General features: G+C 48.1%; 1 protein-coding gene across 1 annotated transcript in view; it reads left to right on the forward strand.

The window, feature by feature from the left end:
* The first annotated feature begins 4,213 nt into the window (after positions 1-4,213).
* LOC142312156 (uncharacterized) overlaps positions 4,214-15,325 on the forward strand; it is a 186,704-nt gene continuing 175,592 nt past the window's right edge. The window contains 5 exon segments of the mRNA XM_075351058.1: positions 4,214-4,269; positions 13,235-13,384; positions 13,514-13,693; positions 13,769-13,892; positions 13,971-14,068. Coding sequence (XP_075207173.1) covers positions 13,283-13,384; positions 13,514-13,693; positions 13,769-13,892; positions 13,971-14,068 — 504 coding nt within the window. The 5' untranslated portion in view covers positions 4,214-4,269; positions 13,235-13,282.

The following is a 15,325-nucleotide window of genomic DNA, read 5'->3' on the forward strand; positions in this document are numbered from 1 at the left end:
TCTCCTTTTTGCTGGGTGTAAATGACTCCATCATCGAGGTATAAGTCTCTACCAGGATGACCTCTGGGGAGATGGGCTCCCACATCCTGCCGGGTCAGAAACACCACCCTACTAGGGCTGAGCGGATCCGAACTGTAAAAATCCAGATCCACGCAGTTTCAAAGATTTCGGAGTTCTGGATCTGGAATTCCAGGTGCAAAATCTGGATCCGGCACTGGGGAAAATAATTGAAACATAAAGAAAAACAGAAATAAAACAACATTTCATACTTACAGAGACTCTGTGTCATGGCGACACACTGCTTCCGGGTGGTGCATTCACTTCCTGTACTGGGCATTGTATACACACAGATTTCTGTGTTTTCTCCTCCCACCGGCCGTCCTCTCGTCTGTGATTGGTTTTAGGCAGACGCGCCCCCAGCCTGTGACAGTATCTGCTTGCCGTGCAGTCATCGCGGCTGTCATTGTCTGCACAGTCAGCGGTCATGCTCTATGGCCGCTGGCTAAAATATACGCCTGTTTATATGGGATTCGTGGACATTCGTGGACATTTCCCTATAATGTACATATATTCCATGTTCATTCCCCACCTATCTAACGCAGAGAATAAAATATACAGCTGTTTATAAGGGATATGTGTACATTTCCCTATTATCTACATACATTCTATGTTCATTCCATGTCTATGATGTCTAAAATACCTATTATTCATCTCTATAATTTGGAACCAAGAAGCTATGTTCATTTTTTTGTTCATTCCTTTTCTTCATTCTTTTTAGTATGTCCCGATATTTCCTTTTGCATTTTAAGGCCTGGGAAAGGAACAGAAGAATGCTGCGCTGGGACACGGAGGTGACATGGTTTTTGATGGTGGTTGTGAATGGGAAACAACAGGTGCAGGGCAAAAGGCATCCATGCCTGCATCCTGGACAGAGGATTGCCCAACCCAGCACAGTAGCACAGAAAAAAAGGCAGTGGTGTCACAGACAGTGTTACAGCACAGGAAGCAAAAGACCAATATTATTTTTAAAAGTCCGCATTTTCTTTAAAAAAGCACCAGACTAGGGAACACCTGATGCTTTGCATGGGAACTTGCCGTGTGTTGGTGCACTGGGGAAAAATTGTCCACACCTTCTCCCTGTCTTCCATTTCCGCATTCTGGCCTTCCCCCTAACTTGTTGATTAAATAACATTGCTGGTTGGCAACTGTGTCTCATCATTATCTTACCTCTTGAGACATTAATTGCCATTCCTCACTGTCCTCTTCTGACTGTAGCTGCTTAAATATTTGGGCATCATTACACACAATCTCCTCCTGTCCCTCTTGACACATGCAGGGCAAAAGACCAGAATCAATAAATGGAAATGTAAAGACTTCCTCAGAGTGTCCAAGTGTGGCATCATCACAGTGGGATAGGAAGATAGGTCTCATGGAAGAGTGTGTTTCTTGTGCTCCAGCTCCAGCAGAAGGCACAGTTTCACCTGGCCCATGTTCTCAGCATCAGCAACACGTCCACTTCCTCATCCTTTACCGCATGCTGTAATGCTGGCACCCCCACAATGTCTCACTTTCTCCACCCGCCCAGGGACGCCAGAACACTCACCTTTCCAACCAATCTGCGGTTCCCGTCACTGCCTCCTGCTTTTGGGGCCTCGACACACCTTGCAAGTCTCCGGGAAGGTCACTTAGGGTGCTCAAGTATCCCTTCCCTCTTAAAGAATCAGAGCACCCTAACCCGGCACTGCCTCTTGGTCTGGCTTAGAAGCTATAATTATTCAAGGCATCTTTTCCCTTTAGAGGTGCTTGAGTAACCTGATCATTCAGTTAGCTTCATGTTTGCTAGTTGTCAGATCCTGTATCCTGTGCATTCTAACCTGTACCTGTGCTCCAGTACCCAAACAGGATATCTGCCTACCATTACTTGAGTGCATCAGCCTGCCTGCGGGTAACTTCCTGCCAGTACCAGCCTGCCTGAGAATACTAGCATGATTGCCAGTATCAGACTGCCTGCCAGTCTGTTCTAGCCATCCAGTCTGTACCAGCCACCCAATCTGTACCATTCGTCCAGTCTGTTCCAGCCATTCTGCCTGCACCTGAGTCTATCCCTGCATCCCTGACCACTGGAGCCACCTACCACAGTATCAAGATAACCCTGGGAATGATACCTGGCAGCTACCTTCTAGGACAAGCCTAACCTCACCATCAGAGGCTAGAAGACGAGGTAGTCGCTTAGTCATGCCCCTCTAGGGGGAGCCGAGTCACACCCACCAGCAGGACACATGCCTTATGCATACTAAATTAGGTAGATGATATATGCCTGCAAACCTTACGGTGTTAATAGGGAATATTATAGTTGCAGTCCTGCAAGCTATAATCCCTGCCTATATGCCTCTAATCCAAACCTATCGCTCCTCCAGCAGCTATCCCTACATGGAATACAGCAAACAGCGGTATTAACACGGAATAGAATAGATGTAGCGCTGACGAGGAATTTTCCTCAATATTAATATTATTATAACTATTGTTTTATATTAATATTAACCCCTTTGCAACCAAGGACATACTTGTACATCCTTGGTCACCTCCTACTGGTTACCGCGGGCTCCAATGGAGAACATGCGATAACTCCTGCACATGCCTGCTGATCTGATCAGAAGACATGTGCGGCTAACAGGTCCGAGTGGATCGGAGATCCACCCACGTCTGGTAACCCCGTAGATCAATTTAAAGGACTGCGGCAGGGATCAAGCTGTTCCCTGAAGCCATTGGCGGTCCCGTGACACGCTCATGGGGCACCAATGTGTTACCATGACAATGCAGGCTCAGATGATGACCCCTGACACTGTCATGACCTACTTCCTGTGATAGCCGACAGCTCCGGCACTCACACTGCATTTCTCCTCATCAGAGGGAAGGGATCGGAGTATACAGTCATAAAGGCCCCTAGAATGACTAATAAAATGAATAAAAAATGTAAAGAAAAGTTTTAAAAATCTGAAAATATAAAAAACCCTTAAACGTCAAATCACCGTCCTTTGCCACATTAAAAATAAAACAATTAAACAATAAAAAAAAAAACACATTCGGTATCGCCAAGCTCAGAAATGCCCGAGCTATCAAAATTCAAAATCAATTAATCTGACTGGTGCACAGGAAAGAGAGAAAAAAATTCCAAACGCCAAAATTATGTTCTTTTGGTCACCTCAACATTGGATTAAAATGCAATAACAGGCAATCAAAACATCGCGTCTACACAAAAATGGTATAATTAAAAACATCAGGTCAAGACTCAAAATATAAAAGCCATCACTGAGTCCCAGATCCCAAAAAAATATGAATGCTACGGGTCTCGGAAAATGGTGACAAAGCACTACTCTTTTTTGGGGCAAATTCAGATTTTTTTTTCTCCCCTTAGATAAAAGTAAACCTATACATGTTTGGTATATGAAATTGTACCGATCTGAGGCATTACAAGAACACATTACCATATAATGAACATGGTGAATAATTAAAAAAATAAAAATTGTGAAGTTTCACTTTTTCACAATTTCTCCACATTTGGAATTTTTTTCCATTTTCCAGTACACTATATATATGGTAAAATAAATGGTGTCATTCAAAAGTACAACTCGTCCCACAAAAAATAAACCCCCATAAGGCAATATGGATGGAAAAATAAAAAGGTTATGGCTCTCGGAAGAAGAGGAGGAAAAGGAGGGGGTGCAGCGACTGCAGACAGACGGCGGGTCGGGTATGGTGATGCTGACTTTGCCCAGCTCTGCTGTACAGGCATGGCTCTACTTCATACACCTCTTACACATATGACTCTGCACATCATGCGCACATACTCAGCGCAGCTCTGTACACATCGTATACATCATACACACATGGCTCCACTCCGCTTACGTCGTACACACGCAACTCTGCTCCGTACATATTATACACAGGCGGCTACGTTCTGTATACGTCGTACAGACACGGCTCCTATCAGTACACATTCTACACACACGGCTCCTGTCTATACACACGTCATACACATACGCTTCCGCTCCGTACATGCCGCACACACACGGTTCTGCGTTGTACACGTCATACACACGGCTCTGCTATATCCTCACATAACCTTCCCCACACCCAGCACAGCACAGTCCTGCATACACTCTGAGGAGCTGATCATGTGACCCTGACTCCTCCCCTCCATGTGACATCATCACAGGTCCTGGAAGCACAGAGCGGCCATATCTCTAATGTGCGGCTCTGCAGGAGGAGGTATGTGTAATTCCCCATTACTGGGCGCATTAACTGCATTAGTACTGATACTGTTCTGGTGTTTTTTGTTGCCGCTTTGTAAGAATAATGACCTTTTTGTTCCTTTTCCTCTGATACGTATGAACCAACCATAAAAGACAGGAAGTGAGGAGACCCGTGTTGCTCGCACAGTACGGAGCTCCTTTCTTGGCTAATAAATACAAACTTCTCCCCCATGAGGGTACTTTCACACTTCCATTTTTTTTTTTGGCGCAATCCGCTGTCTTGGGAATCAGCGGAATCCGTTAACGGATTCCGCTGTTTCCCATAGACTTGCATTGATGACGGATTGTGCCAAAAGTACCTGCGTTGCTTCTGTTGGCCGACACTCCGTTGCTTCCGCCAGGCGGAAGCAACGCTGAATGTAACGTTATTTGCTTGTGTCAAAATGACGCCGACCAGCGGATTCCGTTGCTTCCGTTAAAATTTATATTGGCTCCCTATGGTAGGGGATTCCGTTGTAAAGTGCTTTACAACGGAATCCGCTGCTGGATTCCGCTAATTTCTACTGAGCATGCCCAAAATGAAAAAAATGAAGAAAAAAAACAAAAAAAAACGGACGCTTAACGGACGCCAAACGGTTACAACGGGTCCGTTATTTCACAGGAAACGGCTAACATATTCCTGTGAAATAACGGATCCGTTGCATCCGTTGACACCACAAAAATAACGGATGCGTCAAAATGACGTAGCAACGGACCCAGCGGATTTCACCCAACGGAAGTGTGAAACTAGCCTGAGCTGCACAGTGTAATGGAAACACTCTGGGGACAGATTAGTCCTGAAGTAGAACTTCTTTGTAATCTTTTTAGTCAGTGTCGCTGTATTTTTGGTTAATTTTTTTTATTTGCTTATTGTTTTCACGAATGCCATTATAGGACACCACTGTCATAACGATCTATCAGGAATTGTGTATGGGGAATAGAGATGAGGGAACCTGTTCGATAAAGGTTCGCCAGTTTCAAATTCGGTACGAGCCTTGGCCTGTTCTGCTCGGGCTTGGTAACAAGAGCAGTTTCCCAAAAAGTCGGCAATGTTCGGTTTTGTTCAATAACTGACTGCATTTTCCAATAATGTTTTTATAATAACTTGTTATGCTTTTGGATTGGATTGTGGTACTATATGATAAATGGGGAAATGTATGTAATGAGTGGAGGTAGTGGGGACTCGGGAGAAGCCTTTTTTTTTCTTTCTTAAAGGGAACCTGTCACCAGATTTGGCAACCATTGCGGCCATTACCAGTGGGCTCTTAGGCCCATTTCACACATCCGGCATTTCGCCGGATCCGGCAGACTCCAGTACAGTGCAAAACTGTACAATGGCATAGTGGTAAGCTCCAGTCACATGCTGTCATGTGACTGGAGCATGTAACCGGAGCTTGCCGCTATGCCATTGTACAGTATTGCACTGTACTGCAGTGTTCCGGATCCGGCAAAATGCCGGATGTGTGAAACGGGCCTTATACACATCATTCTAACATGCTGTATATGAGAGTCCAGGCCACTGTGCAGAACGTAACAATTACTTAAGGGGCGCTGCAGTGCAGACTGTCTCTCCCACTGTACATGGAGACTTTGGCATCAAATAACTTTTTTGCAAACCAACTTTGAAAAACGCCTCAAACTTCAGTGTATGAATCAAACATAAGGAGCAGAACGTCTTATGGTTTTTAAATTGTATGTTAACATAATTTTTAATGTCAGTTTTATTTTGGAAAATTTTAACACCTACTTTTTTGGGCGTTTTTCTTTTAACTTACAGAAGGTTAAATGTCAGAAGAAGGCTTCACATCCAGAGCTTAAAATAAAAACAAAACTAGAACACCACAACTAAAAATCTGTATGTAGCCCCAGCTTCCCTGTGGGGACACCGACTTGCCTCCCCAGTCAGGTCACGTCCTCCCTTGCATTCCCTTGACCATCCACATCTGCTGCTGCCTCCTTCCTCTCCTGAGGCCTGTGCATGCAGCTAAGGTCTCCTGGTAGTGTGCTTAGGGCGCGCGCATCAGCCCTCCTTTTAAAGGGTTGGTGCGCTATGACCACTGTGTAGTTAAGACATTCTTCCATTAGGGGAGGTGCCTGTGCAATGTCCTCAGTAAGTTAGTATATTAGTCTGCTGTTAGCTAGTTGTCAGGTTCCTCCTGTCCCATTATCCCTTGTCCGTCATCCTGTACCTGCCTTCCCATACCTATCTGTCTCTGCCATGCCCACCATATCTGTCCATACCTGCCTGCCTGTCTGCCCCAGCCATCCGGCCTGTACCTGCCTGCACCTGTGCCTATACCTGGGTCCATCTCCTGTCCTGGGTGCGTCCACTTTTCCGTAGAGGCTTAGTTAAGCCCCTCCCACTAAAGGGTAAGCCTGGGTTCCTCCTGTTGTCCAGTGGGTGCACTAAATCTGCTCGCTGCTCAAACACTGGCTGTGAGTGATACAGTTTCCGCAGGCCATGGACTCTCCTGACTTCGCCACCCTTTTGCTGCCAGCACTGTAGCAGGAGATGTCGCAGACACGGGAACAGCATGAACAGATTCTGTCCTTTTGTGCGGGCAGTCAACACCTGTCTGACCAATCTATCTCCGGTTGGTTCCTCGGCAACCTGTAGTTCCGGCACTGGCAGAATTCTGGCCCTTTTTGCTCCACAACATTTTGATGGCAATTCTAAGCAAAGCCGAGAGTTCGTCAATCGGTGCTCCCTGCACTTTGAACTTTTGCCACGTTTCCGACAGGGTGGGCCAAAGTGGCATTCCTAATGTTGCACCTCGGCAACGAGGCTCTTGCTTAGACCAATCCCCTTTGGGACAGAAGAGATCTGGTCACCTCCAATGTCTTTGGACTTTCTTGAATTCTTCCTTAAGGTCTTCGACAAACCGGGTTGTGTCGCCGCAGCTGCGTCTTCCCTCCTGCAGTTACGTAAAGGTGCACAGACTGTCAGCCAATATGCGGTTCAGTTCCGCACCCTCTCCTCAGAGCTAGGCTAGAACAACCAGGCGCTGGTGGCCACTTTTTGGGAAGGTTTATCCTGGAGAATTAAAGATGAACTGTCTGGCTGTGATATTCCCAATACTTTGGATGACCTGATTTTCCTGGCTATGCAGGTCAACGTTAGATTCCAGGAGCGATCCATGGAGGTGAAGTGTGTCGCCCTGGGCAAGCCAGGGGACACAGGTCACACACCACCACACCCCACATCCCAGGTAGGCACATCTAAGCTAACCAAAAAACCCTTGTTGCCTTCCTCCAGAGACTGATGATTCACACCAGGGGGTGGGCCAGGCGGTTGGCTCCGCCCACCGAGAAGTTCACAGTTCTGGAGGCGGGAGAAACCAGGCAGATAAGCTCAGGGAGTGAAGGAGTAAACAGCTAAGATGAGCTAAGGAAGTGAAAGTAGTGAAAGTAGAAAAGTGGTAAAGGAGGAAAGCAAGTGAGGTGACAGTAAAGAAAGAAAGCCTGAAGGGTCCAGCTGTGTGTAGGACCAGGTCAGCAAGGTCAGCGACGGCGGTGACTGTCTGGAGGGGGACCGTTTGGAAGTTCCTGGAAGGACCCCGTTGGCTGTGTGCCCGGCGGTCTGGAGCAGTGTTCCGAAGGACAGTCAGCACCAGGGCAGGGGCCTCTCGGACCCCGGCAAGGCTAGGAGTCGCCAAATTTGCCAAATCCGTCAGTGAAGGGGACGTAGATCCCCCAACAACCAAGTCCCGATTGAAGGCAACAGCCCAGCCAGTATAGAAGAGACACCGCCACCGCCAAGGCACCAGTTTCTTAGGGCCAGCGCCTGCGGGCAAAGAGTAGAGCTCCCCCGGTCCAGCTTGAAGCCGGGGAGCGGGTTACCGGTGGGGACCCATCGCAACCATCAAGTACACCAAGGTGCAAGGAAGAGGGACATCACAGTCACCTACCAGGAGAGCAAGTGCAGCCGTCCGTGGGACCGTCTATCCAGCCGTTTGGTTTATCGTACAAACTGTGTCCACGTCTCAGGCTGAGTGAGTACCACAGTGCCGCAAGGCACCGCGCTGCCCCCGCGTCCCTGCGCCCACCGGGCCCTGCACCTCCCTCACCATCACCGGGCCCCGGGATCACCAACCCCTACCCACGGAGGGGCAACACAACACCTGGCTGCTCCACATCACCATCCCCGGGAGCCCCGTATAGAGCAGCGGTGGTGAAATCACCACAACCGTGGGTGGCGTCACGGACAATAACCAATTCCCACACCCAACCAACCCCTTTCACTCACGGGCGAGGAGTGCCGCTCGAGAAACCCTCGGGATCCGGCCTACAGCTCGAGCCACCACTGAGCAGCGGCCGCCGGACCCGAGCAGAAGGGGGTGAGCGTAGTGTGCTGACACCCTCCTCCCCGCCCGCGACAGAAGCGTGATAGGGAATCTTTACATCTGGCTCCATCCCTCCATAGGCCGCTAATGTCCAAGTTTCCAGGTGCTGTTCCTGCTTCGGAGCCCATGCATATCATTAATGTCAGATTGTTGGACCAATGTCAAGACTGCTGGCAAGCCATGGGACTGTGTTTCTACTGCGGAGGTGGAGAACACTTCATCCATGCGTGTCCCGTGAGGCCATAAAGATGTTTGGTTCCTGAAGCTCCAGTGAGGCCTACCCTAGAAGTCTGCGTAGTCTTCATTTCAGGGTCCAGGAAGGAGTCCCTCCAGCAGCTGCTTTCTAGTCCTCCCTGACCATTAGCCATGTCTTCACCCACCATCTCTGAGGACAAGTTGCTGGAGAAGAAATCTCCTTCAAACCTGGAGAAGAGGGGGCGATACTGTAGCGCCAGCGTCCCTGTAGGGACACCAACTTACTCACCGCCCCGGCCGGGTCACAATCACACCCTGTACTCCTTTGGCCATCCATGACTGCTGCAGCCTCCTTCCCCTCCCCTCTCCTCCTGTGCGCACAACCCAGGAGGAACGCATCGGCCCTCCTCTTAAAGGAAATCACTGGCTTAGGTAAACTATATTATTAAAAAACAAGAACACTACAACTAACAATCTGTATATATGGCCGGCATTCCTTCTGGGGTATCGACTTACCGCCTCAACCGGGTTGCGTCCACCCCTGCGCTGCTGCCTCCTTCCCCTCTAGAGGCATGTGCGCGCTGCCCAGGTCACCCGAGAGTGTGCTTTGGGCACCCACATCAGCCCTCGTCTTAAAGGGCCAACGCGCTATTTCCAGGAAATGCCTCTCAGCCTATGGCTGAGGGGCACTGTGTATTTAACGCACCTTTCCATTAGGGGAGGTGCCTGCGCAACGTCCTCGCTTAGTTAATATACTAGTCTGCTGCTAGCTAGTTGGCAGGATCCTGTGCTCCTGTCCCATTATTCCTGTGTCCATCACCCTGTACTTGCCTTCCCATACCTATCTGTCCCTGCCGTGCCCACCAGATCTGTCTGTACATGCCTGCGTCTCAGCCCCAGTTATCACAATTGTACCTGCCTGCACTTGTGCATATACCTGAGTCCGTCTCCTTTTCCTGGAGGTCAGCTGCTTCAGTCCCGGTCATTTCCCTGGGAGTGGTACCTGGCGTCCGCATTGCCATAGATGCTTAGTTAAGCCCGGGTCCCCCAGTGATCCAGTGGGTGCACTAATGCTGCTAACTGCCCCTACACCGGCCGCGAGCGTTATACTGTACATGTAGACTTTATTGCAGGCCAACAAAATTCTGAGATATATCAAGACAAGCATTGAATCTAGATCGAGAGGTAATTATTTCCCTATACTCTGCCCTGGTCAGACCCCACCTGGAATACTGTGCAGAGTTCTGGGCGCCCCAATTCAAAAAAGAAATTTATATATTGTAACAAGTCCAGAAAAGAACAACCAAGATGCTAGGTGGTCTGCAAACCATGTCATATGAAGACCGGCTAAATGAACTAGGAATGTTTAGTTTGCAAAAGAGAAGGCTAAGAGGAGACTTAAGCCTGCTTTACACCTTTCAACTTCGCATACGATATTGTATGCGATGTGACCCGCCCCCATCGTATGTGCGGCATGTTCAATTTTTTGACCGTGCCGCACAATCGATTAAAAGCTGTCACACATACGTACCCGTCCATACGACCTTGCTGTGGGCGGCGAACATCCACTTCCTGGAGTGGGAGGGACGTTCGGCGTCACAGCGATGTCACGTGGCAGCCGGCCAATAGAAGCGGAGGGGCGGAGATGAGCGGGACGTAAACATCCCACCCACCTCCTTCCTTCCGCATTGTCGGCGGGAGCCGCGGACGGAGGTAAGCTGTCGTTCAATGTTCCCGGGTTGTCACACACTGCTATGTGTGCTGCCTCGGGATCATTGCACAACCGCACGTTCAATTTTTGAGGAATGAACGACGTGCATGCGATGAACGGATTTTCGTTCAATCGCAATTGCACGGAGGTTTTACACGCTACAATCATACTTACGATGCCGGATGTGCGTCACTTACGACGTGACCACGCTGACACATTGTAAGATTTATTAGGATGAAACTAAAAGGAAGGAAATTCAGATTAGACATTAGGAAAAACTTTCTGACAATGAGTGTAGTCAGAAGTCTACAAGTGAAAACTGGATAAACATATAGCTGGGATTGACTCGCCCACCTTAGTGCTATGGGACACCCGGTGCCGGGCCGGACTTGTCCGGGGGTCGTCAGTGGTGGCGGGGCCCGACTCCGTGACCCTGGCGGGAGTCAATTAATATGGCTTCAGTGGGGGTGCTTAGAGTTTATATTCGTGACGCCACCTGTGGTTTGCGGCTATTAAGCCGCCACTGCTGTATGGGGCCTCCGGGGCTGGTGGAATGGCAGCTTGGATGGTCCTGCTCCCCACAGGTGGAGCGGTACCCCGAGGCAACCGTTGGTGCTTGTAAGAGTCTATGAGGGTGTTGTAGATGGTGCAGTGCAGATGAAATAACAGAGGCAACACCAAGGGTGCAGTTTCAAGTTGTTTACTCACAATTCCTGGTTCGTAGTGCACTGGTGCCTTTGGACGGCTGTAACCCACTGTCAGGGACCTCCGCTGATCCCGGGTAGATCTGGGAATTAAAGCCGGTGCACCCTTCTATTGTGTTCCTCTCTTCAGCTGTCTTCTAAGCCTTGCCTTTGCTGGATGAACCTGGCTTGGCCTCCACTACAGCCTCCGGATAAGGGGCTTGCCTAGCCGGAACTTCACCCTCTTCCCAGAGGTTCTGCTGTGGGCTGTGGCCCTGGGCGCTTGCAACCACCCTGGGCCTCGGTTTTTACCTTTGGAAATGACTTCTCTTCCTCCAGTTTCTAGGGACCGTCCCCTGTCTGCAGCTTGATCCCTCCACCTGATCTTTCTGTGGAACAGGCCCTGTGCTTGAAAGCGGTTCAGTGGCCCTGGAATCCCTTCTGTATTTCTCTGCTGTGGTGTCACCTGGACCTAGCTGGGTCACAGGGTCTTCACCAGGAAGCGTCACTTTCTCCTTCTTGCTCCTGACTGACTAGAGCACTTCTCTTCTCACTCCTCTCAGCTCTCCTCCTTACTTCAACTCCTCTCACCTCACACTCCAAACTCTCTCTGACTCAGTCTCACTCTGTCTGCAAACTGAAACTTAACCTTCCTGCATCTGCTCTACACTCGGCTCGCTCCTCCCACCCAGTTGCTAAGCTCTACCCTATGGGAGCAGGGATGGGTCTTACGGCCCCCCAGCATGCAGCCTGGGGGGGTTGCTGCCACTGTCCCTGGTCCCTGTGTGTGCCTAATAATGGGTGACCTGAGGAAGGCGTCCCGCCGAAACGCGTAGTGGTATACATCTGCCATTCATCAGTGTGAACAAGCCGGTGTCTTTACTTGAGAAATGGATATATATTTTTAATCGAATTGATAGAAATAAAGAAGCATTTTTATTTATCCCTTTGGAGTCCAGCTGGATCCTGTCCACTGTTTTGTTCTAACAATGGGTGTAGTGCAGATTTGCTTGTGGACCGGCGTTTACTCTCTTCCTTACCCAAGATGGGACATCGCACCTCTGGCTGGGGTGCAATGTTCCTGTGGCGACGGAAGCCTCAGGGGCGCCACAGGATGATTTAAGAAAACCTGCACTCACAGGAGATTGGACTGGATGGCCCTTGAGGTTCCTTCAAACTCTACCATTCTATATATATACTTGAGTATAAGTCGACCCGAGTATAAGCCGAGGCACCTAATTTTACCACAAAAAATTGGGAAAACTTATTGACTAGAGTATAAGCTTAGAGTGTTAAATGCAGCAGCTACTGGTAATTTTCAAAGATAGATAAGAATAAAATTTAATGTGCGCCATCCTTGTCTCCTGTAGTAATGTGAACCATCCTTGTCTCCTGTTGTAATGTCCTCATCTTTGTTTCCTATAGTAATGTGCCCCATCCTTGTGCCCAGTAGTAATGTGCCCATCCTTTAGTAATGTCCTCTTACTGGTCCCCTTCTTGTTCCCTATTATGCTGTTGTTCACATACACGCACAACATTTATTCTCACCTGTTCCCATTCCCGCGGTATCCTCTTACCTGCTTCTTACAGACCGCAGGCACCTAGCCCCCTTGATGATCTCGTCCGATACACGGGGCCGCCGCTGTCGTCATCGCTTTACTTCAGTTGAATCCTTTCCCGTATCTGCGACATCTCACTTTTCTTAGATTTCCCTTAGCAGTGATGCAGGTCCATGTTCACACATTCATGGTTTCCATACTTTAGCATTATCAGAGTGCAAACTGGTTTTTTTTGTATGTTATGTCATGTTCAGTTATGCACCTGTTCACACTTCAGTTTGCTGAGTGCCGTCAGTCTTTTTGTCTATATTACAGTTTATACGATCTGAGAATCCAACATCCACACATCTACACATTTTATCTCCTCTTGCGTTTCCCCTTATTATCTCCAGTAATTGTATTATTACACTGGGTTCTTTTAAGATGTTACATCAGCTCATCTTTCATTTAGGTCCCTACAATATCTTATCCTCTCAGTGGAGATCTTATATATAAGAGAATGTTCTTGACTGACCTATCAAGGATGGCTAGGCACATGAACAAGATGGCGGAGAGGATATTACACCTCACCCTAGAAATCCAATTCCAGGTTACTGGAGAGGTGAGAGATTCTGATGACGTCACATTACATCGTTCTTATCCATGGGAATAACAGATGGACAGAACTGGAGAGGTGAGGACTCTGGAAATGTCTGTAGTGAGGTTTATTACTGTGTCTCTCCATAACCAGGATTACACAGTAGTGAAGAAGACCTCTAGTGAGCGCTGTCAGGCCCCTGTGTCTGAGGAATGGAGAAGACCCCTGAGCCCAATCACGGGGCCTCCACCTCACCCCCTGATACATGAGGACATCAATGACCAGAAGATCCTGGAAATCACCTACAAGATGATTGAGCTGCTGACTGGAGAGGTGACACTGCTGGGAATGCTGGGACATTATACAGTAATGTTATGAAGGGGATGACTGTATCATTGTATGTGTCAGGTTCCTATAAGGTGTCAGGATTTTGCTGTCTTTTTCTCAATGGAGGAGTGGGAGTATTTAGAACGACATAAAGATCTGTATAAGGACGTTATGATGGAAGTTCACCAGCCCCTCACATCACCAGGTAATACATATGGCTAAATGCACATGGCCTAAAATGTATGTAAAGTATGAATTCAGTCCCTGTATGTTTTTCCTCCAGTTCTAGCCAGTAAGAGGACAACACCAGAGAGATGTCCCTGTCCTCTTCTTCCACAGAACTCTAAACAAGAAAATCCCAATGTTCATCATGATCATCAGGTAGATGGAGATAAAGTGTCATGAAAGATTTGTAGACTGCTGTGAAGGTCTTGTGTTCAGTCTTGTGTTATTCACCAGTATTGTGTTTTATACAGTTGAAACAAGAGGTTTACATGCGCTAAAAAGACACACACATGCATGTTTTTCTCACTATTTGACATGAAATCAGAATAAGCCTTTCCCGTTTTAGGTCAATAAGGAACCAAAATTATTTGCCAAATGCCAGAACAATGAGAGAGAATGTTTTAAGGCATTTTTATTACTTTCTGCAAAGTCAAATGTTTCCATACACTAAAGGGTACTTTACACGCTGCGATATCACGATTTATCGTCAGGGTCATGGTGTTTGTGACGCACATCCGGCGTCGTTAGCGACATCGCAGCGTGTGACACGTACGAGCGACCTTATACGATCGCAAAACAGACAAAAATCGTTAGTTTTGGAGAGGTCATCCAAACACCAAATATCGTCTGCTTAGTTGCGATGTTGTTCATCGCTCCTGCGGCATCACACATCGCTATGTGTGACACCGCAGGAGCGACGAACCTCTCCTTACCTCCATCCACCGGCAATGAGGAAGGAAGGAGGTGGGCAGCATTTTCCAGCCGCTCATTTCTGCCCCTCCTCTGCTATTGGACGGCTGCCCTGTGACATCGCTATGACGCCGCACGAACCGCCCCCTTAGAAAGGAGGTGGTTCGCCAGCTAGAGCGACGTCGCAGGGAAGGTAATTCCGTGTGACGGGGCCTAGCGATGTTGTGGGCCATGGGCAGTGATTTGCCCGTGTCGCACAACCGACGGGGGCGGGTATGCTCGCTAGCGATATCGGTAATGATATTGCAGTGTGTAAAGTACCCTTTAGAGTACTATGCCTTTAAACAATATGGGACAGCCCATATAATTATGTTATGGCTTTGGAAGCTTCTGATAGGTTTATTGCAACATCTGGGTTAAATAGAGACACACTTGTGGATGCATTTTAATGCACACCTGAAACAAACTACTTCTTTGTGTAGCATCATGGAAAAGTAAAAAACATCAGCCAAGATCTCAGGAAGAAAATTGTAGACTTGCACAAGTCTGGTTCATCCTTGGGTGCAATTTCCAGATACCTGAAGGTGCCTCGTTCATCTGTATAAACAATTATACGCAAGTACAAACAAGATGGGATTGTCCAGCCATCATACTGCTCAGGAAGGAGAAACGTTCTGTGTACCAGAGATGAACATGCTTTGGTCATACATGTGCATATCGACC

Source organism: Anomaloglossus baeobatrachus, chromosome 5, assembly GCF_048569485.1.
Source record: "Anomaloglossus baeobatrachus isolate aAnoBae1 chromosome 5, aAnoBae1.hap1, whole genome shotgun sequence".
Classification (NCBI taxonomy): domain Eukaryota; kingdom Metazoa; phylum Chordata; class Amphibia; order Anura; family Aromobatidae; genus Anomaloglossus; species Anomaloglossus baeobatrachus.